Source organism: Rhagoletis zephyria, unplaced genomic scaffold (assembly GCF_001687245.7).
Source record: "Rhagoletis zephyria isolate East Lansing unplaced genomic scaffold, Rhagoletis_zephyria_1.1 Rzeph_scaffold_00361, whole genome shotgun sequence".
In the NCBI taxonomy this organism is placed as follows: Eukaryota; Metazoa; Arthropoda; class Insecta; order Diptera; family Tephritidae; genus Rhagoletis; species Rhagoletis zephyria.
This window is the reverse complement of record NW_016157445.1, coordinates 29,307-56,131: the sequence shown is the minus strand read 5'-3', so window position 1 is coordinate 56,131 and position 26,825 is coordinate 29,307. Positions and strand designations below refer to the sequence as shown.

The 26,825-nt window shown below is 33.5% G+C and overlaps 1 protein-coding gene across 1 annotated transcript in view; it reads right to left on the bottom strand.

The window, feature by feature from the left end:
• The window catches only part of LOC108359232 (uncharacterized), a gene marked incomplete at its 3' end in the record, with an annotated part of 264,353 nt that overhangs the window by 223,633 nt on the left and 13,895 nt on the right, over positions 1 to 26,825 (bottom strand). The window contains exons 2-5 of the mRNA XM_017610986.1: positions 14,204 to 14,311; positions 6,821 to 6,912; positions 2,930 to 3,028; positions 1,189 to 1,313 (exon numbers count right to left, since the gene is read on the bottom strand). Coding sequence (XP_017466475.1) covers positions 1,189 to 1,313; positions 2,930 to 3,028; positions 6,821 to 6,912; positions 14,204 to 14,311 — 424 coding nt within the window. The remainder of the gene's footprint in view (positions 1 to 1,188; positions 1,314 to 2,929; positions 3,029 to 6,820; positions 6,913 to 14,203; positions 14,312 to 26,825) is intronic.

Sequence of the window (26,825 nt, the reverse complement as noted above, 5' to 3'; positions counted from 1 at the left end):
CTGCTGCTTACTTGTATACCAGCCCTGCTTTTACAACACAGCGTGCCAAAGCTTTCAAAAGCTCTCAGTACAAATGAAAGCGAAAGCTAGTCCTAGTCTGTTTTACAACCACTTTTTACTCACTTAAATAAATAGTTTATTGAAACTGAAAATTATTTAAATGAGAATTAAATACAAAATTAAATTAAAGTTAATTTCCACTTAAATAGTTTGGTGAAACTGGCTGTTAGTACAAAAAATCGTTTCAAAATGAGTTATCTTAAAAACGGTATCAGACTATGGCCTTCAAACGGCCAAACTAAAAGGTGTATATGCGCAATGAAGTAGGTTGTTTTTTTTTCGCTTAAAAAATACTTGCCACTCGAATGACCACCAGAAGGCAGACACCACCGATGGTCCAAAACCACTTGACTTTTGCGTCTAGGGTAGGTAAAAAAATTTGAGTATAAAATATATCAGAGCAGCATCTCAAACAAGCGCTTCTTCAGGAAAGGGAAAATACATATACCTCAGAGTTACTTGCGGGCAGCGAGCGTTGCCTTCATTGCCCGTTTGAAGACCAAAGTTCAGGCCAAAGTCAAACAAACTGACAGCCGCTGATACAGTTTTTAAGAAAACTGATTTGTCAACCTTTTTGGTTAATTGAACAAAATTTATTCATAAATGAAGAAAATATGGAATTTTTGTCTGGTAACACTTAAATTCCCTTACTTTGCACTATTTCCTAATTTGAAGGTAACTTTTATAGCCGTGAAAATTTGTTAATTGAACAAATAAGCATTCAAAAAATAGACCCTTGCTACCATCGTTCATCAATTTTTTTATGGCGCTTGAGTAAACTGTTGAAAGGGTCGTAAAACTGGTTAATACACTCTCGGCTAATTCGAATTAATTTGGGTCGTTAAATGGGTTAAATTTAAATGCTTATGGTCGCGTGCACGTACGCATATAATTACAAGGTATTGCAGTAAAAATATCTAACCTGGCTTAAAATCTATATGTATGTACTTGTGGTGTCAGGTATATAAGTGCAAACTCCATTTAACTTTTTAGAAAAACGCACTTGCAATTTCAATGAATATTTAGAGCTTCGGGGAATCTATTGTTGGCACTTAACAGACAGTATCAAGTATAATTTTTACAAATTGGCATTGTTATTTAATATAAATAAAAATATTTTTCACTTACATGTCGCTCCAGTAAACTAGGTAAATGATCGCTTGGGCGCCTTTCTGGATCCATGTTGCGATAAAAGGCAGTTAAGTTGGCACCCAAGCGTATTGTCACTTCATATCGCGTTTTTCCATTACGTGCTACAAGAAAAAAAAAGAGAAGAATTGCAGATTTTTAAAAATTAAAATTTCCAATAAAATTATTCGAATTAAGTTTACAAGAGAAGGTGACAGAAATTTGAGATTCAGATACCCCAAAACTTGAAAAGGCTAAGCTTCCAATTGAACGAAGCTATTTTCTGCCACAGTTGCATGATTTTGCTGACTAAATTCTTCAACCCAACTTTTCAATAAATGACCTCGGTAGTAGGGCTGTAAAACTATCAATAGTCAGACCATTGCTAGTACCCGATATCATTTTTAGGACTATCGATATATCGTCGATAGCATCGTGTAAAGATTTCGCGCAATTTTTTTATGAAGATTTATTAAAAAAAAAATACATTCTAAAATGACGGTTGAATGCCCTTGTAACCTACTAGACACGTTTTTTTGATTGTTTAACAATTAAGTTAAAAGAATTTTTTTAAAGAATTTTGAATGAATTGAAATTCAAAAGAATTGCATTTTCTGGAATTTAATATTTTGTGGTGATGAAATTAAAATAAGAGACAGAACTTGAATACATACATGAATCACATGTCTGTCGGACTATCGATAGTGCCAAAATGTAATCGAAAGCAGCGAAATATTAGAAGAATATGGATAGTTTTGACACTCTACTCGGAAGGTCAAAATAAATTTCAACTTAATAGTTGGCGGTATTCCTAAATTCTAACAGTACTTTTCCGCACACAGAAATAAAGTTGACAGGTCACTAAACGGAAGCAACTTGGGTGCGCACAAAAACTCTTACAACGACATCTAGTAGAAAAATCCTCGAACCCCCTGAATGCATGTCATAAGAAAATCACCTGCAAGACTAAGTAAATACGTTGTCATCAAAGCAGTTCCTCTTGACACGGTCCATGGTAATCGTCTCATTGCAAACGAAGAGCTTCAGCCGACCCGAGAGACCCGAGCACCGGTCTTATTTATCCCAACTCGACTCCATAATACCCGAAAACCATCTCTTCACTAACCGTTCCGTTTGGTCCAACCCAGTCGAAACAATACCTTTTATAGGCCTAGCATTAATTGAGCCTGATGATATCAATCGATGTATAGAATATACTTTCAAATTATAAAAGGGCTGAAAAAGTACAATTGTAGTTACTTTTCCATCAGTGGTATGGACCATCCCAAGCAAAAAATGCGGCAATATTTTTTCATGACGTCCGGGAAGCGCCTGCTAGTATCCGGGAAATGAAGTTACCTCAAGACACAAGGAATACTCAGTCCCGGCTGGTGCCAAACCGACCCAAAAATAATTTAACCAACCCTTTTTTGTATGCTTCTCTAATTCGACGGCCGTAACACCGAAAGCCTTACAGTCAGCCTAGAAGTCTAAGAGAGGCAGTTGGATGCCTTGGAATTGGACCCACCGAGTCGGGATATGACCATGCCACTTCTCAAATGCGACAAACGCCCGTATCATGCTTATGAAATTGAGCATACGATCTTGCTGGTCGCCATGGATAAACTTCCATCTCTAAGTCTAATCGTATAATTAAGTATGTTCTTAAAGCTTCTTATATAAATATCTGCTGTTAAGTGACAATAATAAACATCAAAATCTTAAATATGTTTACACTTACCAGTCATTTTGCTAGCCTTTCGCAGCGTGATGCCTTCGCTAACACGATCGAAATCACATTCTTTATGACAATCACTCGTGGTGGAGTTGGAAGTGCAACCTGAAAGAAAAATATTAAATTTTATTACAACTATTAAAAAATATTAAAAGACAAAGCTTTTCCAACTATTTCGTTAGCTAAATGAGAATTTTTAATGCTACATATAGTCATGTGAAAAATAAAAGCGACACGGCATTTTGACCAATTTAGGAAATTCTTCTTTGTTTGCCCAATGTTTATTATTTTTTATAAAAACACAGCTTATTATCGAACACAACAACAAACTTTTTATCATTTTATGATACTCAGATTTCCGAAATTGCAAAATTCTATTTAGATTTAGCTACAAATTCTAGCCTTACAAACTTTCTTTAAAAGTAGCTTTAAAGTCCCTAACTACGAGTACTAGTAAATTCTGCTTGAGGACATGAGGTGGAATGCTTGCAAGTTTTCTCATGCCTCTCATTCGTGCTCACGAGTAGTTGAAGTCGTACAAAATATGTCTCAAAATTCAATTTGATGTGAAAACCTGTGAAAATTTTTCAGTGCTTTCTACCAACTTTTCATTCAACCAACGGTGACTCTTGGTTACGTATGTAACCAAGATATGTATGTATTTGCGCTCACGTGCCACGCTGTATGTACACATGTATGTGCATTAGGGTGGTCCATAACTCCATGTAAAAAAAAAAAAAGTAAATTGGAATTTTTATGCTCTCAACCCCTAGGATTGCTCTATACCGAAAAAAATTTACCCCTATTTTTTATTTTGAAGTTAAAAAATATTTAGAGGTCGCTCAAAGCGCTCAAAGTTTTCCACGTATTCCATATGGGGAAAAAATAACTTTTCGTAGAAATGGTATAGAATTCTTGAAAACCAATATTTTCGACCGGGAAACCCTGTTTCTCAGGGGGTGAGAGCATAAAAATTCCGACTTTACTTATTTTGGGCCACCCTAATGTACATATTATGTTTTTTCAGCAACGCAAGCGACCAATCCAGAAAACCCGCTGTTGATAGTCAGTGGCGACGGACACATGTGTTTGGCAAGTAAGCAGCATTGAACGTTGTTGCATCAAGTGTTTTGGATTCTGTTTTGTTATTTCAATTTTCTTACAAACTTCTATAGTATACACACTGCATACATATGTACATATGTAGGTATGTATGTATGTAACTTAAGACTGAATGTGTATGTTCACGCAAGCCACACAACCGACTACAAGTTATTATTACAGAAAATCTCCGTCGTAGTACACTTGTGTGCTACTTCTAGAAAATCTTTACAGCAGTTGCCAAGTAACAGTGCTTTTCCACTACGATGACAAGTACCCTTTCGGCACTTGCTTTACACTCTCTTTTGGGTAGTTTATACACGTTCCTTTACAATTTTTTGCCACTTCATGTGCACATTTTTCCTGTGATTCGATATGTTTCCCACCTGTCATCGCATAGTCATACTTGACATATGACGCTGCACTACTGCTGCTGGTAGGTTGTCTTACAGCAGAATAAGCGCTTTCATCGCTGGCAAACGTTTTTTTTTTCGCTTTTCTTCTAACTTCAAAATTGTGTGAAGCTATAAATTGTCGTTTAGTGCAACATTTCATATTCAATCGCTTTTTGTCAGTTGCACTCATTGCTTAACGTGACACTCAACTGTACTTAAGAGCTTTTATTTAAGCGAACTCTTGATGTGGCTCTACAGGTAAACGTTACAAAAGTCCATTTTTATGCATTTGAGTATTGAGATCTCCTAGCGAGAATATTCTTTTCCTCCGTTAAATAGGTGAACATGCATCAGCGTAAGTGGTAATTTTTCGTGGTATTTACAAATCTGATTTACTGATTTTCCATCACATATTTATCACATTATTATAAACATACATAGTATTAAAATTATGAAAATATTTTTATTGAAAACATAATTCATATTCGCACACTTCATCGCCTTTTCGACTTTACTCGTTACTTTAGTGCTTTATTGCTTTACGACACGCTCTCGCCCAAACACAGACATGGTATTGCATAAATCAACGCATACGTTGGGTAAGTTGAATGTACGGCGTATGTTTTTCATTCCTGCGATAAATCTTCTTATGCGCTTCAATGAAAATAAACAAACAAACAGGGAAATAAAATTAAAGAAATGAGCGTTCGCTGGCGTAAAATTTTCTTTAATGTTAATGTTGTGACTTTAATTCACGAGCAAGTCGAATATATATAAGTATATTTTGAGCGAAGTCAAGCGAATGAGAATGTGCGTAATGCATGTAAATGCATACGCAAACACAGAAGTGCACAAGCATACATACATATTTGCATAACAATCAGGCTTATACACGGCGTATACGCAATGAATATTTTTGTCCCAAGCGTGTGCGTGCATCAACCATGCAACTGACCTGCATGAGTCGACTGTGCGTACATATGTACATGCGCGTGCATATTTATACATGTACATACATATATTTTAATGCTCTTAATTATTTCCTTAATTAAATAATAAACAAACAAAAAAAAACTCCACTGCGTATACGTAACTTCGCCTTAATGTCTCGGTAGACGCCGCTGGTCAACCATGGCCGCTATGGAATTCTCACAGCACAGCAGCGACAGTGGCATGGTACTCGCAATGTTCTGACAACAGAATACAAGTCACAATGCTGTGCTGACAGCAGCTAACAAACAGCTTGCGGCATTTTACCGCTTCTGGCGTCAAGCGTCTGGCTTTGACTGCCGACGACAGTGAGAACATTATCTGGTCGAAATTTTAAAGCCAATCAATTTTAACACCAGCAGCAACACGTGCCTTACCGCAGGTTGCAATTAAAAGGATAACAACAAAAACAATAACAACAACAAATGTAAGCAAAGTAGTCAAACCCTGCAGGGAAAGCTACTAGTTGTGAACTAGAATTCTACCAGTTTGCGTTTCAGCCCAACTAGCTCACGTTCTATCCTTTTTCAATGTTAGCGACTGGTATTTTTAACATTGCGATGTCCTACGAGATGTCAATTGTCAGGCTAGGCATCAGCATCTACTAGTATAAATACTAGTAGCATCATACCAGTTGATGAGATAGTCTGCCAATTCATGCCCCGTGAAAAGCATAAGTGTGCCTTTTTGCTTGCGACGCTCCAGCAGTCACAATGGCCGACAGAGCAAAGCACTCGCGTGGTAAGCCTGAGGTCCCAGGTTCAAATCCTGGCGCAGGGAAAATTTTTTTATGTTCTTTTTTTTTTATTTTATTTTTATTTTTTATAAATTTATTTTTTTGTTTAGGCTGTTTACTGTAATTCCTAAATTTAATAAAAAAAAATATTTTTGTTTAATTTCTTTGTTTTTATAGCACAAGCATTTCTCCCTAAAGTTTTTTTTTGCAATGGAATTAGATTTTCAAATTTGCTATTTATTTATAAATTGAATAAATTATTTTTATTTACATTTATTTAACTTTAAAAATCTTAACCACCTCCAAGCGGCCTCGAACCTGCGATTTCAGAACCAGAACCAGTAGTCTTCACGTGACGCCACAGCCGACATTTGTAAGAAAAGCAATCAATTGCGTTTTATTTTTAGCTATGGCAATACAAAGGCAGATGTCGCTGATCGCCTAAGTTCTCCGAAATTGTCGAACTGGTAGGCACATACTAGTTAATGAACTAGTATTTTTTCTAACTGGTTTGGCGTTTCACTGCAGGGAACAGATACACGCACTCACAAAAGTTGCTCAACCGAGAGCCTTAATGTAGCGAGGCATAAATATTTACTTACAACAAGGACATGCAGGCATACGCACACCATTCAACGCACAAACACTCACATACTCGTACTTAAACGCACTTACCCATTGTTATTTCATTTATTTCCGGAATTTCACATTTGGTGCCTTTAAAACCGCTCGGACAGTGGCATGTGATGGCTGCATCGCCGATATGTCTGAAAAGTACAAGAAGAAGAAGAAGAAGAAGAAGAAGAAAAGGGTCGTAAAATTTAAACGTTTACGCAAATATCCTTATTATAGAATAATTATGTATGTATGTTTGTGAATTCATATTGGTATATATACACATATGAATGTAAATATGCTCGCAACATGCCAGCTTACATATCTTATTTGACTGTGAAATATACTTTTCCGTGGTTATTGCTTAAATTAACCAATCTTCGTCGCCCTTGTGCCAATGAGATTACAGAGTTGAAGTTCGCTTGCTGGTAAATACAGTCTTTTTATATATATATATTTTTTTTACTTAAATTTATATTTTATTTTATGGACTTAAGTGCATTACTTGCCTTATTGTTATTTACGCATGTTAAAATAACGTGGGAAATGTGAACAAATATTTATTTTAAAGCAGTTTTCCTTGCAATTGTCCTAATTGGGTCCTACTAAGGCAACGTTCACAATTACTTAATGGTTTCAATTCAACTTATTTTTAGATTTTAAGACCAATCCATTCCCATTACAGTCATGAAATTTTTGACTCTACAGGGGTAGTCGCTCAAAGTGTTACCAATCAAAAATGCTATACTCTATCTATTTTTTATTTTTTTATTTTGTTTCCGTTTTATTTACAAATATCAGTGCGTCATAACAAAAAATTTCATATTTCAAGAAGATAACGAAGAATTCTAGTTACTAACGAAAATCTACCGTTTTCCTAGTTTTTTAAGACATTTGAGCCGAAGAAAACAAACAAGAAAACATCCATTTTAGCCGCTTAGATAAGTACTAAAACATTGGTAAATATGCAGAACTGCAATTGAAGTTTACAGGTAAAAAAAAAACGAATCTATTTTTGTGCCACTATTTTAAAAATTTTTTTAGTTCGACGAATAAAAAACGCCCAAGAATTAGTCAAGAAAAATTTATTGCGCCAAATTTTCTTAAACATTACGAAGTTCTTAGGAAACCGCCATCGATTCGCCACTTCGCTGCTTGCTATGTTTGAGTTCCGGTTGCTCGATGCATTACGATAACCCCATAAATTTCCATAGCTCGATAACTCTCCATAAATTTCGACAACTAATTTTCTGTGCCTATAAATTTCAATCTTGCCAACAAGTCCTTCTTTGGACTGAGTACTCAATTTAAGAGTTAAGTCATCTCCCGACGTATGAAAACCACACTATATAAGTCACTCATAATGCACGTGTTGGTATATGGGGCCGATGCATGGACAATGGCAACATCCGATTAGGCGGCTCTTGGAGTGTTCGAGAGATTTTGCGGAAGATTTAGGACCCTTTCGCGTTGGCGAGCTGTATGAGCTTTTCAACGACATAGACATAGTGCAGCGACACGGCTTGGCCATGTCGTTCAAATGGACTCCGACGCTCCAGCTCGGAAAGTATTCAAATCGGAACCCGCTGGTGGTGGCAGAGGAAGAGGGAGGCCCCCACTGCATTGGAAAGACCAAGTGGAGAAGGACTTGACTTCACTTGGTATTTTCAATTGGCGTCAGTTGGCCCAGAAGAGAAGCGACTGGCGGGCCTTGTTGAACTCGCATTTCACATACGAAGTAAAAAAAAACACGAAAGCAACTCAAATTGAACAGGTTGCAATAATAACTACATAAATATACACAAAGATGAATTTTTTTAAACGACGATTTTGACCGAAATTTTTTACCATAAAAACTCTGCTCATTTACAGAAGAAGTACCTTTCCTTTCACTGAAATCGGTTCGGTATAATCGCCAAATATATGGAAAAAGTCCGGTTTATTGCCGATGAATATGGTTGCCATTGTGTCGAAAAAATGATGATGAGAAATTTTTTTTCTAAAAACGTTGGCTTTTGCGAACTTTATGCGATGCTGACGAGTGTTCTTAAAACGTCTCATGATTTCTATCAAAATTTTTTCATGTTTTTTGGATAATTTTCGAGATTTTATCCATAGTTTTGCTACGTTTGCAAAACTTTTTCGGACTTTTTACTTTTACGGTATTCTCTTCACCTTTCAGATTTTTGGTAATTTATTGTTCGCCCTCAGAATTATTCATTTAAATCTTAATTTATTTTATAAATTCGTTTGAAATAAAAAGGAAACAAATAGTTAATTGTATGCTATTTTATTTCAATAAGGGATGTGCGATTAATCAAATAATCAAATTATCAAATAAGGTAATTAATGGAAAACCGGATTAACTAATTGAACTAAGAATAATCATCAAGCGCATAAAAATACAACGACAGTATCTTTGTTCAGTACTGCCTTGATTAACTGTACTCTTTGTTCTTTTGCTCTGCAAAATTTGTTTGCCACTTTTATTCACCTCAGAAGTCAAACAGAGTTGCAAAACATCAAAATATTTTTATTTATATATGTATCTACTATATATTTATTAGAGATATGCAAATGCTCTTTTATGAAACACGAGAAACCAAATGTGAAATGCTCTGGAAATGCAAACTAATATTAATCTTATAATTTTCCTTATTTACATTTAAAGTAAATATGTTGCGCCAAGAGTGACAATAAGAAATTATGTATGTGTGCGAGATTTTATAAGAAACAGACCAAACAGGGAATGTAAATTTTCAATTGCCAACAAAACCATATGCTAACCCAAAAAAATAGCCCAAAGATTGCCGTAAAAAACCTGAAAAAATACACTAAGAATCCATGCAAATAGAATAAAATGCCATAAAACGCAGCTCAACATATCATCAGCCTGTCTGTCAGCGAGTAGACGGACTGAGTGGCACTCCGAAAGTCAGCCAGTCAATCAGTTGGCAAAAGGCACCCAACGTACCAGCCAACCAGCGAGCAAGTGATTGTCGTCAGTAGGGCAACGGGCTGACAAGCTGTCAGCACAATTGACTTTTGCCATATATCACACGAAGAGCGATGCTGCGCTGCGGTACTTTGTTGGGCCACCACACACCACAAACACACGCACATTCAGTAATGCATTGATACAATTTTATATATTTTTTATTTACAGCTTCACATTTGCCCTTAGTGAGGAGGGAAATAAAAATTTTATTACAATTTAATTTAACCCACACGGAATGGAATATGACAAAAGAGCAGCTTGCTGGATTTGTAGTAGTTGAATGGTGGGAGTTTTATTTAGTGCAACGCGCCGTATAAGCAATGTCAAAGGGGGGCAATACAATTTTCGAAAGGCGGCGAAAGTTGGAAATAAACTGCAAAAAATACAAAAAAGAAACAATTGAAAATTTTTGAGCAGGCGGTGCGCATAAAAATATAAAATGGTTAGTATCATCGAATTTTTTTCTCGTCGTGTTTCTGCCAAGCGCACAGTTGAGGTGAGTGTTTGTTCGACCTTTGGCGGCACAAAGAAAGTCAATTCAGATTTAATTTATGTAAGTAAATATGTGTGAATTTGTGTGAACTTGAAATTAAATATTTACAAGTACGAATTTTAACTTTTTTAAATAAATAGAATGCTGCGCCACAAGTGTAAATATCTGAGAATGTTGGTGTGTGAAAAGTGGCCAAAAAGTAGAAGAAAAAAAAAACGAAAACAAATACGAAATAAAATGGAGAGAATAAACCAAAGTAGAGGAAGTAATAAGCCGACGTGTAAGATTGTGGCAAGCAGTGAAATTGTTTAAAAGCAGAACCCAATCGAAACCAATAGTAAAGGCAAGGCGTAACATGGCAAGCCCACGCAAACAAGTCAATGTCAACTGGCGCTGTGTGAAGCGGAAGCAGAGGCAACAAAAGAGTATGGAAAACCAAAACTACAAATAAAAAAGGCCATCGAAAGAGCATACAGTGCGTAAATTCAAGCCAAAAATGTGCAACTGAACAATTTTTCAGCGCCATACTTTTTGCACACTTTTCCTTAAAACATAAAACGAAAGCGATTTCGTGGCCTTACTTGCAGTTCCAATTCTTTGTACTCCATATATCCGCTTACTTGAGTGCTCATCATCTGCATATTCACCGTTATTTCAGCCTTTCATCTTACTTCTTTTCACTATTAAGCTTTCTGCAGTTTTCTTTCATTTTTTCCTACCTTTTCTTCCTTTCTTCATTTGATCAGCGCAGTTCTCTTCATCTGCCTGCATCCCAAAATGCTCACTGTTTTTAAATCAACCTCTTATTCAGTTGCTCAACCTCTTTCAACTATAATTTGCTCGACTTTTGCTTTTTAATGAATATTTCATTGTACCAAACTTTTGAAATTGTTTCATGTGCCATTTTGGTTTTCACTTTACCTCCAATTTGCTTTCTCACACTTACTTTGTTTATGCAAATTTACGCGCAATAAATTGTACCAAGTGTTTGAAGTACAAAGGCGAAATAATTTCGCAGCTTTCAAGGCAACTCTGCAGAGCAAAAAGCAAATTTTAGTTGTATTTAGTTGGAAATTTGTATTTTTAAGTTTACTCTCGTCATTTGAATAAAGAATTCGATAAATTTGCATGGAAAATTGTATACACAAAGTGTTCGTTGTAAAAAATTTTATAGTATTTCTCTTTTCAGGAGAGGAAGTTTTTTTCTACAAAGTCGGCTTTTGAGTTCTATTTAGTAAACCTTTTCACGGTCATAAATATTGCAAAAATAAAATACAAAAGTTTGATTTTTAGAATGAGAGAGAGCTTAAATAAGAATATCAGGTTTGTTCCACGAACTACTCGAAGAATATCTCGAGCTAAGTTCAAACTGTATATATACAAGAGGAAACTGTCAAATAAGGCTCGTTACAAAAAAAAAAAAAAAAAAATCGTGAAACAGTTTTGATTAAACAGCGAGAAACACATTTGTTTGTTTGGATTTCTATTTTCAGATCATTGAAAAATCGTTTTTTTTTTCTCGATTAAAAATAATCGTAAGCCATTGTGTAATTTTTACTTTTCGATAAATTTTAATCGTTTGTATATGATTTTTATTTTTTCGATCAAAAATAGTCGTTATACATGAATTTATAATTTTCCGAACATTTTTAATCCTCAAAAAGAAGTTCTGCGCAAAAATACTACGGCACCTCTTTTCCGGCAACACAAATAGCAGAACTCGACTTAGCAACCCCCTGTCTCGACATGCGAACGCCGTTCTCATGCGATTCGACTCATAGGATATATTGGAAATGGAGGCCGCTCATCGCAGATTTCAGATATCAGAGCTCATCGCATGAGAAATGTTGCATGCAATGAGCTGTCAAACAGCGTGTTTGTACGGTTGTTTTTTACGCAAAAATTGCTATGGTTTTTTATATTTTCCATTGCGAAATTTAAAGTAATTCGGAAGTTACAGCGCTTAGAAGTGCAGATTGCAGAAAGGCGGTACTTTTTTCTTTTGCTTGATTAATTTGGCTGAAATTCTTTATACTATTGTTTGCAGTGCCTCGTATTTATGACATGACTTTAATTAATTAATTACTTTCCTGAAAATTCATGTCATTTTCTCCGACCACTGCCATTTTTTGCAAGAAATAATAACAAATGTTTTCCCTACCTAACGTCATAGCGACTGGTACCTTCTTAGAGAAGAAACAAATTTGTTTGTAATTTTCAGACGATGTCCGATTGAGAAAGATTTTACGCCATCTAATGTATGGCTCATATCTAAACCACTTTATAATTTTTTTTGGAAATTTCTCTAAGACAGTTACTTTACGTACGTTCATCATTCATATTTGTGGGTTTAGTGGCAATCCTACTAATAAATAATAATGTCTTTTACTGCTTTACTTCATTGAGCTAACAATATTATTATTTGTTTTTGATGCGTCGCAATCCTATGAACAAAATGTTTGAATCAAAATACAGTCCATCCATTTCATTTGAAAGATTATTAAAAATTTTAGTATGTGTGCTTACATACAATACCTTTAATTTCTAAGTTGGATGGCAGCCTCCGTTGTGACAACTCCAATAAAAAAGTTCTAAATCAATAATCTTTTCGTATTTATACGGCAACTCTTTTTAGGGACTTTTCAGATTAAACGATTTTAAACAGCCGTGTGTTAGATATCCTTATAATTTTATGTGGTTTATTCATAAAAAAGTTCAGGTGGCAACCCTATCCATAGAAATTATTTTTATTCTAAATTTTCCGGCAATACCGTTCAGTTGATAGCTATTTTAACTATTTTTCAAATTCAATTTTGTTACTTAATTTTAAATTTTCAAATGGTTGGTAAACCATTTAAATCAAATTTTTAAAACAATGTTTTCCAAGCGCATCTAATCTAAGTTTTTATTAATGCCAGCATGGCCACATTTTCATCACCTGTTTATCTGGTTGGTTTTAATTTGTTCAAATAAAGGGCAACACTACTGCAGATGTGAATTTGTGTAAAAATATTATTTCAACCAAACCAACCAATTAAATAAAACACAACCCTGTTCCAGCTCAATCAAGTTAGCGGCGCTAAAATGAAAAAATGAAGAAAAAAATTGTTCGTATTATTGTGCTCATTGTGTGCTATTTTCGGCCACTTTTCGTTTTTTTTGTGCTCCGACCATTTGGTAAATAATTAGGACTTTGCTAAGTTAACCGTAACTTAGCAAAACATTCATTCAATGAAGTATTTTTACTACTTTTCTGGGCTTATTTTTTTGTGCTTTTTATGGGCTTTAAAAATATTGCCCGGTTAACACTGAAAAACCGTTTGACGCCACGCTAGCTAACCCACTTCTTAAACTTTGGTCGAACACGGATAAATAGTATTGAGGAATTACGTGCTATTTTTGGGCTTTTTAGAGTCACCNACGGTTAACTTAGCAAAGTCCTAATTATTTACCAAATGGTCGGAGCACAAAAAAAAACGAAAAGTGGCCGAAAATAGCACACAATGAGCACAATAATACGAACAAATTTTTTCTTCATTTTTTCATTTTAGCGCCGCTAACTTGATTGAGCTCCCTGTTCCAAAAACTCATTAACCATCCCTCACATGGGCAATGGAGTAGATCTACATGGCGTATGAGTGACTTTATTAAAAACAAAATTCGTCAATTAATGTCAATTGCAATATTAGTACGCTTCTTTGAACAACAACATATTTATACTTCACTGACAATTTAGTGCGAATATTAAAAATAAAATTGTCTAACCTGCCTGTCAATAAACGCCAGTGTCACCGGACAAGGGTCAGTGATAGCGAGATTGGTCACAAATTTCATATACTCTTAGTATGAATACAAAATATTTATAATAAAAATAGTACCCAAATTTTTTGTTTCCTTTTTAAACTGTGACCCAAAACTAATCATACTTTTTAGTTCATAAACATATACTCACTTGCATGTGCCGCCATTTTGACAGATATTCGTATGGGGATCCTCACACAATGGTCCACGTCCACAATCGGTGCCACTAAAGCCGGGAAAGCATGAACAGTAGTAGGAGCTGCAAGTTGAAAATAAAGCAAACATAAATACTTATAAAGACTTTGTGAAAATTTTAGCTTGAAAAAGGATATCTTTTATCATAAAGTGATAGCTAATTGTCAGAAAAAAATGCTTGCTATATGCAATCCCAGTCCGCTTTCAAGGCCTTCCAGCTCAACAAAAAAACGCATGTCTACTTTAAAACTTTACACAGGATGTAAAATAAAATAATGACTAAAACAAATAACACAACAAAAAAAGCTAACGATTCTCAAGTCAAAAACATAAATAAAAGGCACACAAAACTAAAATTAAAAACAAATAAAAATATTCATAGTAAGTACCAACGATGTAGTATTTGTAGTTTCAATGTCGTTCGCACTAAGCGACCACAACAAAGGCCAATGGCAGCGTTTGAAGTTTTTATATGGTTGCTGCGGCAGCTGCCAATCGAGTCGGCAATTTTTAGAGCAATATTTTTTCACAATAGAAATAAAATGCTAAATAACTACATAGAACTACAAATACGTGCAAATATCTATGTAATAGTTGACATTCACCATATGCGTTGCTGCATATTCAATGCCGCAGCAAATACAAAATTTATATATTTAGTACATATATTTACACACACACACACATGCATACATATCAAATACTAAAGAAACCAGTTTAATAGACACCAACTGAAGGGCACACATGGCGTATGAGTGATGCATATGAAAGGTCACTTTAAAAAAAAATTTCATGAATTTTATTTCAGCTTTTGAATGAATAAAAAGCGGATTGTTGATCTTTGTTTGTCTTTTTTTCCGCCCCTATTTGACTATTTATTTTCTCCTTTTCTTATAAGGTCATTTCAGTTGAATCGCATATACGCTCATGCATATGTATACGCTACATACATATGTATGTACACATATATGCAAGCATTTACGGTTCACTTGCTCTTTTATCAATGTTTCGTTTGAGCTGACTATTTTTTGTTGAAATCGTTTGTTGATGTTCCATTACTTTGTTGATGCGCCATCCTAGTTTACATTTGTTGATAAAAGATGTTCACATGCTTTTGTTTAGTAATATACAGGTATATATGTACACTAGGCTAGTCCAAAAATGCATGTGAATAGGTAAAGTCCGAATTTGTATGCTCTCACCTCCTAGGAATGTTCTATCCCAAAAAAAAAAATTATAACCTCTATTTTTTTTATTCTGAAATCAAAAATTGTTTAGAGGTCGCTCAAAGCGCTGAAAGTTTTCCATATATTTTATATGGGGGAAACAAACTTTTCGTGGAAATAATATAGAATTCTTGATTTTCAATGGTTAAATAAACAATTGGCTATTATTTTAGGGAATCTCCTGAAGAGAACCAGGATTTTCCGATCGAAATATTGATTTTCAAGAATTCTATACCATTTCTACGAAAAGTTGTTTTTTTCCCCCATATAAAATACATGGAAAGCTTTGAGCGCTTTGAGTGACCATTAAATATTTTTTGGTTTCAAAATAAAAAAAATTGGGGTATATTATTTTTCGATATATAACAATCCTAGGGAGTGAGAGCATTAAAATTCCGATTTTACTTTTTTTTTACTACCCTTATGTAGACACATAGAGAAGAGAAAAGAAAAACTAGTGCAGGGGTTAACTTTTTTAAAGCCAAAAGAAATTAGTTTTCCAAAAAAATAGTTCATCTACTCTACTCCTAAAAAATGCTGATACAGGAAGCACCTCTTTCTTGAAACGTTAAAGGCGCAAGAGTTAAAAGGTCTATTCTGAGTTTGTCTGAAGACTTCGGTAGAAAAAGCTTGAAAGTTTCAACTAAACGTCAAAGATCGGTGTACGAATAATAGATGTGTAGCCTAAAATATTCGGCAAATCTCTCTTTTTTTTTTAAGTTGCGAGGGTCTCGCTCCGCATAGTGAATTAAAAACTAGAAATAATTGGTTGGTAATTTAACATTCGAACATGCTATATCTTTTGTAACATAAAATCAGGCCATCAATTTTGCTAAATTAAAAATTGAATATAAATTTTTGGTATTCTAAATTGGACAAAAATTAAAAAAATATTAAAACATATTTCATAATATTTTGATAATTTAACAGCAAAACAGAAAAATTTGCCCATGTAAAAGCTGAACGCGAATTTTCGGTCATTCAAAAAACTTAAATACCTCGCCAAAATTTTGGCTAAACTCATCAAGCAAACTAACTCGAAGCACTGCTTTGAACTCAAATGTCAGCATAACTTTATCTCGCCATCAAGTAAGTAGCGCGCGCCTAAAGTACAATATGACTGACAATGACTCCGCAACAGCAAAAACCGCAGCCATTTAAAAGCTTTTTGACAAAAAGCCAAGTGCATTAAGCGAACAATGCCAATGGATAACATCGTGGAAATAACAGTAATAACTGTTATAAAAACTGTATCTAAATGTATGACAGCAGAAGGGTGAACTCCAAACAAGAGCACCACACAGCAAATGCCCAAATTACAGAGTAGTCACTGTGCTGCCAATTTGCTTTTTTACAACGGCCATTTTTGCCAGCTTGCTGCTGCTCATAGTCGATCTATGCATTTTTGGCGGCTGCCACAAAATAATGCTTCTCCTCCTCCTCTTGTTTTGTATTTATATGGCTTTTAACATTTCAACATTTTACCACATTTTTATATACGAGCAATCAGTGTCAGAAAATGGTCATCGCCAAAAACTGAGCAGCACAGCAAATTTGTTGCCAGCGACTATCAACGTCACTTGCGCGCATCATACACTTTACACAAATGGCTTTTTTGTTGTTGTTGTTTTTTTTTTTTTTTGCTCGATACTCATACGCTTTTTTGTGTGTTAGTGTGTGTGCTATTCGATTTTGGGTTGATTGTCTCAGAAAAATGGTCATATTTTTGGCTCTTCACACAAAGTTTATGATTTCGTTAGCCCTTTGTGTCGAGTCAAAAAGTTAAAAATAGCATCGCACAGATAAGAAATAAAAATGCATCAGCAGCAAATGCGGAAATGGCACAGGCACACAAATACGAACAGGAACACATGATCGCACGCACACACGAAAAACGCACAGTTGGGCATGCATGTGGTTGCATGTAAATAACCAAAGTCATATGGCAGTTTGGCATCGCCACTTTTGTCATTCAGGATTCTCTTCGAACATATGTATGCATGTATGTATGTACTTCAGTTTAGCAACCAAATTATTACTGAGAAATAAATGTCAGTTGCCGTCACGAGGAAAACTTTTCGCATTGCCAATTTTTCTGGCACACTCGACAATGAGTTCGAGTCGAATTTACGACACGCAATTTAGTTTGGAAACATAAATATTCAAAATTTTGAAATAGTATATAAAGTGGCTGCTTTGCGAAAATTGAAGATGGAGTAAAATACAAGCACAATGGGGTAGACATTGCGTATGAGTTATGCTTCACTGGAATATTTCGAAAGCCCTCATATACCCACTTAGAAGAGGTAGATGAGTGTGAAATACTTAATTTATATTTGAATAATATTACACTGGAGTAGCGATCTACAACTTCTGTGAGCAAAGCACACTTTTGTGAATACTACTGTCAACTAATTAGCAACGAAAATGTTTAATTAGAATATTTAGACAATTTTCGGGCATGCAATTTTTTAGCCCATTCAATTGTGGTATAAGAAAGTGCAAGTTTCAAGTCGTTAAATATTCCCGTTGATTTTTTATTTTTTTTTTTTTTTGTGGAGGGTTGCTGTTTTTTTTTTTCATATACCCACTGTGAAAATAGGTAAACAAACTACGAGGTAAGCCATGTTTTGTTTCAGTTTTTAGTACCAAAATTGTCATCATAGCCAATGTCATGTCATTGCATGGGCTACAAAACTGCATACTAAATATTCTAATTAAAAATTTTGAAATTTTGTTGACAACTTTTTGAAGTTAGATTAATTTTTTTTTTGCTATTTAAGCAAACTTATAAACTTTTATTACTGTGGTTTCTGTTACAGATTGAATTATATTTCAAATGAAAATTATTAAAAAAAATAAATAAATAAACATAATTCGCAAACAATATCATTTTGACTTTCGTTGCAATTAGTTGGTCGTATCTGAATACTCGTATGTATATACAAACATATATAATTTCTTTCGAAATTTAGTTCTTGCTGCAGAATGACAGTTAATGCAAAACTGCATCGATTTTTCGTCTCTCCTGAACAAGGTCAAAAAATTACATTGACAGCTTTTCACGTTAAGGTAACGATATGTATGTATGTATTTGCGTTCGAGTTTTCGATCATCCCAAACGCAACACATAACAATTTTTGAAAGAGTTTAAAGATAATTTTATGGGTTATTTTTAGCTTAATAATTCAATAAAATTTTACATTTTAACAGGTGGCAACCCTATAAAAAATATTCTATAAACAAAGCTTTCTTGAACCTCATTTGATTGAGATCCATATAGTAAAACTTTATTTCACTTATGAATAAATGGGATTTGAATGGGATGGAGTTAATAATGTGGCAACCCTGTTCCCGATATTTTCAAAAAAAAGCCCCGTAAACCTCATCCGTTTGCAATAAATATTTTAATGGTGAACTTATAATTTGAAAATAATGCTATATTTTAATTCTTGTCATAAGCTATCTGTGTGCCAAATTTTATACAAAGAAAGATAAACAGCCTTACTCACACACTCGTTAACAAACTTTCACATTTATGATATTAGTAGGATTTTATTTAACTTGTCGCTTAAATTCCGGGAATACTTGGTAAAAATAATTTTAAAAATAATTATTAAAATATTGTATTTAACTTTTAAGTTAAATTGATATTGAATTTCTAAAGAAGTCGGAGCACCCATTAAAAATATTTTTGAAACAAAACTTTCTTAAACCTCCGTCGTTTGATATCTGCATTTTAAAATATTCAACTACCTTGTTAATTAAATTGGGATTATAATTTTGGACAGTTGGCAACCCTATAAATTTTCGTCATCCACACATACATTATTTAACCTAAAAACTAAACGATGTTAAGTTTTAAAGAAGGTGATAACTCTTTTTAAAAAATCTCTTATAGATTAATCCAAATGCCGAATTTCATTGAAATACATACATATGTCCAGTAGTTTAAGCGTGAAGGAACAATAAACATTCTCACACACTCACTTACACACTTTCACATTTATAACATAAATGGGATTATTCATTTTGCTTGCGATTTTTGCTTATGTTTTCGTTGGATTTATTTTTATTTTATTTTTTTCTACAAAGCAATTTAAATAGAGCAAAGCAGAGAATTACGACTGCATTGCAACACTCGACGAGTAGGGGTCAACAATTTAATATTTATTATGCCCAACAATAAAAATGCAAATTCTTGCAATAAAATACAAACATATGTAATCAAATAAATTCCAAACAGCCATACCGTAAATATGTAAAATTTATTTTATTTTATTTTCGCATTTATTATTCATTTTTAATATTCATTGAGCGCCATAAAATGATACACATCAAATTTGTGCAAATTTTAACTACAAATTTTTGCATTTTTTTGTCTTGAATGTTGGTTTGTGTATAATACACGGTACAGTTTAATTGTATGCGTATACGGCCACAATAAATGTGGCAACTAAGATCCAGTGAAATAACGAAAATATGAGTCATATGAGTATGTAATAAAAAATAAATGTTGGTACATATATACAAAAAATTTAAATGAAGATAGTACCTTCATGAAATGAGTAAATATATATATTTTTAGTAACACATTTTATGCATAAATTTCACCAAAGGTGACAGGTCCTGACCATACTGTGGGTAAGCGCACAAACACTGAAAATCTGTGACATATTTTCATATGTACAATCATGCCCACAAAGAATTTCCATGAGTCGACTTTTACGCAACATCGGTCCTCTTTTAATAAAAAAATATTATAAAATTTTATCTTCATGCATATGTTTGTATATGTGTATGTACTATAAATATTATAAACTGAGTATCTAGAATCTGAAAGTCAAGAAGTACTTAAGTATTCTACAATAATATATATTCTATATACATATGTATGTACATATGTACATATATCGCTTACGAAATGGAAGCCATGCAATGTAGAATTCAAAATATGCCGATACATACATACATATACCAAAATTTAATTTTAACATTTAAAATTACAGAAAATTGTTTTAAAAATTGTTCTCAATTACATATAGCATGCCGAGCCAAAAATCTCAAATATTTATCGAAAGAGGTATTTAACAAGCAATTCATTCAAAGCATGTGTACATATGTAGAAACGTATGTTATGTGAGCATGCAATTATGCGAAAAATGCCTAGAATGAATGAGTGTTACAAGCATCATTGCGAGCGGATTAAAATTGCAGCCAATTTAAGTTCAGCACTTAGTGAAAGGGTTATTGATATAAATTTCATTTCAACGAAATCAGCTGGTGAATTTTAACGCATTGAAGCAATCAACTACAATGCCAAGTGCCCTAGCTGCCCAAAATTCTCACATGTTCTGACTAATACCAAAAAGTTGAAAAAACTAGTTCAGACCGATTACAGATTATGGTTACAAGAGTTGGCTGTCAAAAGGAAGTATGCCTACTGTTTTTAAGCATAAGTGCGCTGATTCATAAGTGAACATAAGTACTGATTACCACATACCGCATGAGGGCTAAATGTGTCAATATCAACGTAATTTGTGTGCACGCTCTGACGTAGGAGAAAGACGAAGGGACCAATGTGTAATCTGGAGTAATAAGCGTCTGGAGGATACGACTTTAACGACAAACCGGCAGAAGGCATATTTGCTTATAAAGTGGGAAAATTGAACGACAACGGAGAGATGCTGATCGACTTCGACCCGACACAGTACATGATAGTTTGTACATAGTTTCTGTTACCAGAATCGAATGAAACCAAACGCTTCAGGCAATCGTAACGTTCATTTCAGTATCGACTCGGATCACTAGCGAATCAAAGATAAGGTCCGAACGCTGTGAAGAACGTGCACCGCCGCAAAAGCTCTACGTCAAAAGTTATATGCAGTCACAATGGAGTGTAAGTAAAAAAAATATTGCCTCCAAAACTCTCTATCCAGCTTAAAATAGCTATCGTTTATCACTTTCATATAAATGAGCAGTGGGATACGATCGCCCAGTCTCTACATACTCCTGTGGAAGAGATGGTTAAAAGAAAAAAAATAAAGCCGAAATTAAATGGTTTCAAGTAAGAGCGGAGTTTTGCAGAGGTGAAAGTGGAAATCTGTTAACAGACGTTCAGGTTATATTTAAGAGACAAAGCGAGCATACACTTCTCAGAGGTTTTGAGTGATCAAGAGACCTGACTAAGTTATATGGTCGAAGCTTACGGCCCTCTACCCGATATGTTGATAAAAGCGATAACGCCGCGGAAGAGCAACCAGGCCGATCCGGCAGCCGATGCGCTGAGCTGGAGAGGTCAACGAAATATCTATGAAAGCGCTTCATTTCTAAACTACATGTAAGGGCGGTTGTCACCTGTCAAATTGAATTCAGAGGATAAGTTAATTGAAAATGTATCACAAGAGGCAGGGTTGCGAAAGGTTTAATTTGAAAATATTTTGAAGATGGTTACAAACACCCAGCGAAGGCGATCTAGTATAGTATATAAGGAAGATAGTTTAAAGGAAAAAAACTACAGGGGAATACAGTGCATATCAAATCGCCTATGTCTAAATTAAGCTGAACGCCAGGCCTGAGGTAATATTATCAAGTGGGTTGATCTTTGGGTCAATTGGTTTTATGAATAAAAAGCAAGTAATTACTTTTTCTTAAAGTTTCAGACATTTTACTCAAATTTCTTTGAATAAATCGACTAAGAGGTCTAAAGTTCTAAGAAAAAACAATTTCTTACTTTTTATTCTTAAAGCTCAATATTTTAAAAATAGTTCATATTGAATAAAAGCTCAAATTATTTATAAAAAACTAAATTTATGCACTTGCAAAAATTCCTATTGTTTTAAAATTTATATTTTTACAATAAATTGAAACCGTTGCACATTAAATGGCGCTCATTTTACCATAATTGTAAAAATAATCAATAGACTGCGGATTTTTATGCAGAAGACAAAACATAAAAATATTTGCCACTTAACTACATATAAGCAAAATAAATAAATTTGTATACATTTTGTTTACAGTTATGGGGTATATGTATATTTGTAGGCTTCGCCCTGCCACTTCCAATGACAAAATATTGTGAATGTACTCGTATAAAAATATCATAGCAAAAAAAAAAAAACAAAATAAAATAAACCATTACCTATTGACAGGGAATTTTAAAAACGCATTTGTTTTTGCCCACATATATTTCAATGTGTCAATAGAAATTGCAGAAGCGTTGGATTGATACTGCAACAACGAAAAAACTTTCATTTATTTTTTAATTTATTATTTATTTCAGCAAAACTTTAAAGCCACATATTTGTTTGTACGTATTTCAATGCGTTTTTGTTTTAATCTAAATTTTGCGGAAATATGCGCTTTACAAAATTTCGCACTTAGCTGAGCAGTAAATTTTATTTATATCGCTAAAAGGCTAACACGTATGTCATTGTGCTGCATGGCGTATGAGTGATAAAAATTTCCAAAAAGTCAATGGTGAGGTGAATGTGCTGGTTTTATGGTCTACTGAGAATTTAAGTAACGTTTGTAATAACAACGCTGATGGTTGTTTAAAACAAAACAAACATGTATACAAAATACAATAAAAATAGGGAAACATTTTTCATTGGCAACAGCATACGGAAGCCCAAAATAGCAGGCAGTAAATTTTTCGGGTAAAAATACCCGTTTTTCTTTGCAATCACCTGCTGCTTCAAAAAGCAAATTTTATTGCCACATTTTTATCATTTCTTATGTAGGTGCCTCTTGATTTAGGTCAAATTTAGTACAAACACTTGACCTACATAAAATTTAAAAGCTGTCCATTTTTGGTGCGCAAATATTGTTATTACTCGCACTGTACAGAAGGATGTACTATACAAAGCAACCTAGTAGGAATAAGGAAAAAAAACAAAATTGGCATAAAAATGAAATATATTTTAATCCTAGAAAAAATTTACTCTTCTCTGATACAAGTATATGATTGGTGAAATTTTTTTGGTCTGACTCATACGTATACACGAATTTAAAAATTTTTTAGAAAAAAGAATCTAGCGAAATAATTAAAATACTAACATAAATTTTAGGGAAATTTTTGAATATTAGAAAAAACTGTTTTTTAGCATTTTAACACTTTTTACTAAACTTTTTTCTTGTATAATTCTTCTATATTTTAATAAAAAATAATAAAAGCTTCGTAATTTTGCTTTACGGGTTTTTAAACCACTATTTATTTAAAAAAAAATATCAACGTTTTTATATAAAATATTCAAGATTTTCATAAATAAATTTTCTTGGACATAGATAAAAATTTTACTCTAAAAATGTTTGCAAATATTTTGAAAAAAAAAATGTTCCTCAGTATTTTTAATTTTATATTTGTTATGAACTTATTTTTCCGATTTCAAGGGTGGAACGGGTCAGGTGTTCATTTTATTTTTTATCAAACTGGAGTTTCTCCTTCAACGCCTCTAATTTACAAAAAATAAAGGCCTGATTCGTCACTTAAGGCCTAAACAGTTTATAATCTTGTCTTGAATTTTTTTGCATATTTTATTTAAATATTAAAATAGTTTTGTAACAAAATAATTTTTAATGAAAATGTTGCATTTCGAAATTTAAATTGCCCAAAAAGCTCGAAAAGATGTCAATAATTTTTTATTTCCTGAAAATCTCTGCAATAACAAAGATTTGGGCAAATCAAAATTCATAATTCAAAAACTCAAAGAAAATAAAACAGTTTAAAGGATTAAAATTTTCCCACAGGTACGTAAGTATGTAGGTCAAAATAAAAACAAGCTTTCTCGTATGTAGCCGCATGCCTACATACACATCTATGTATGAACCATACAAACAGCCATAGAAATGTTTAAACATAAAAGTGCTAAAGTGCGTTTACGTGTCCACTTAACCATATCACTTAATAGAATTTTATTTATAGGCTTGCAGTTGCAAATTTATTACTTTGCGCCTCAGTAAACTGAATAATAGTCCCAGCACTGGCATTTGCCGCAAATCTCAACCCACTGCGGTATGCATTTTATTGTGTGTATTGGTTTTTGCTGTTAGGCAACTATTTCCCGATTTTTTTCCTTTTTCGTTTGCTTTTTTTTTTTTTTTTTTTTTTTTTTTTTTTTTTTTTTTTTTTTTTTTTTTTNCACAGAGTTTTGCGCTCAACCTCAATTTCACCGCTGTTTTCAATGGCATTTACCGCTGAGTTCTCAACTTTGGTTGCTGGTCTTGCAGCAAAGCTACTTGAGTTGGCCAAGCGTGTGAAGAGCGATAAAAATTGTTCGGCACTCTTTTCCACAATCCCATGTGAAATGCGAAAAAGGCGTAAGCGGCAACAGGGATATACAAATATAAATACATACTACATACATCTGTAGATAAAATGCTAAACGAAGAGAAAATAGCAACAAAATTAAAAAAAAAAAAAAAAAAAATCAATTTATTCCAAGCGATTTTGAACACTCACATTGAGGGTATATCAGAAGTGTAAAGATTTTTTCGGCACACTTTATAAACAGCTACACCAATTTTTCTATAACTTTTTTTATACCCGATAAGAATGACAACAGTTGTATTTACAGTACTATTTCGAAAACGACACCCTGTACCGGAAGTATGAGGGAAGACATTTTTTTTTTTTAAGAAAATAAAGTTAATTTGAACCTGATTAATGTCAAAAAAGTTGAGGAAAAACTAACTTGGCTTCATTTGCCAATAGTAGCCTTTTTAGATTTTTAAAATCGCATTCGGAGGTAATACTTATTCAGTGGAGTCACTAGTTTGAAAATGAAAATCGACAAAACTAATTTTCGTGCTTTTTTCAGTTTTGTTCTTAAAAGCATGCCAATGTCAAAATCTAATTGCTTACTTGCAGTACATATATACTGATATAATAGATGAAGGATAGTTGAGGAAATTCTTGCAAACGCCATAACGTTCTTGCAAAAATCAACCATATCCTGGCATTGCACTATGGGCCAGCAAACGATAAAAATTTGCCAATATTCGAAATATTCTGCTTAAAACTTGCTACATGGGGTTTTTGGGGTCGGTGATAACGAATCTGAAGTTACCTTTTAATAATTCAAAATGGCTTGAAACTTGTTACTCTATGATTTTTGGACATCACTTTTTGAATGTTTTGGTATTACTTATTTTTTTTTTTTGTTTTTATATTTATAATTTTCTACCAATTACGAGTGTAGACTTCTCTTTTTAACCGACTTCCAAAAAAGGAGGAGGTTATCAGTTCGTCGGAATATATATATATTTTTTTTTTTTTATGTATGTTACCGCATAACTTTGGACCACGTCGACCGATTTCGATAATTCTAATTCTAATTCGGAAAGGTAGTGTCTCAGAGGTGGTCCCATACTAATCTGGTTGAGATCCGATCAGTGGATCATGAGATATATGTACATATATATATATTTTTTTTATATGGGAGTTGAAGTCGGATTTTTTTTTGCCAAAAATTACTTGTTTTTATTTTTTTTTTTGTTCTTTGCATTTTTTCGTTTTTCTTTTATATTATTACAAATTACGAATTTAGACTTTTTTATATACATATACATATATATATATTTTTTTTTTTTACCAATTACGAATTCGGCTTCACTTTTTTATTTCTTTTTGTGTTTTATGTTGTTAAGATTTTTTATTTTCGTATTTTACTTTTTTTGGCTTTCTTTATTTATTTTTTTTTTATATTATTAAGTAAAGGTGGTGGAATGCTGCTCCCCGACAAACATTTAACTTTTAGTTTTAAAATAAAATATAACAAGTAAAAAAGTCTAAGTTCGGGCGGAGCCGAACATTAAGTACCCGGCGCAAGTATTAAATATATGTTTTTCACCTTTCCGAAAGCTACCGCTACATGGTAAACCGAGGTGTATCCATTTTGAGTAAATTAGCGTCCTTAAATTTCGAAATATTGAAGTTTCAAGCATATCTGAAATTTACTGTTATATGAAAAGCGGCCGTAATTTTAGTTCGATTTCAATAAGTTTCAACGTTTTGCTTCTATGTGGCAAGTACAATAACCACACCGAGTTTGGTACAAATTGGTAGAACGGTTACCGAGATACATATATGTGATCATAAGTGGGCGGTGCCACGCCCATTTTTCAAAATTGTATCCTAAACGTATTTCTTGGTAACGAATTGTTGCAAGCATCAATTTTGAATAAATTAGCTTCAATAATTACTGATTTATCGAAGATTTCGTATTTCTCTAAATTACCGTTATATGGGATTATTGTCCTATTTTAAAAATTTTCGGCCATTGCGTATGTTATACCAAGGTTAACAACTGTGCCAAGTTTGGAAGAAATTGGTGCAGCGGTTACCAAGATATA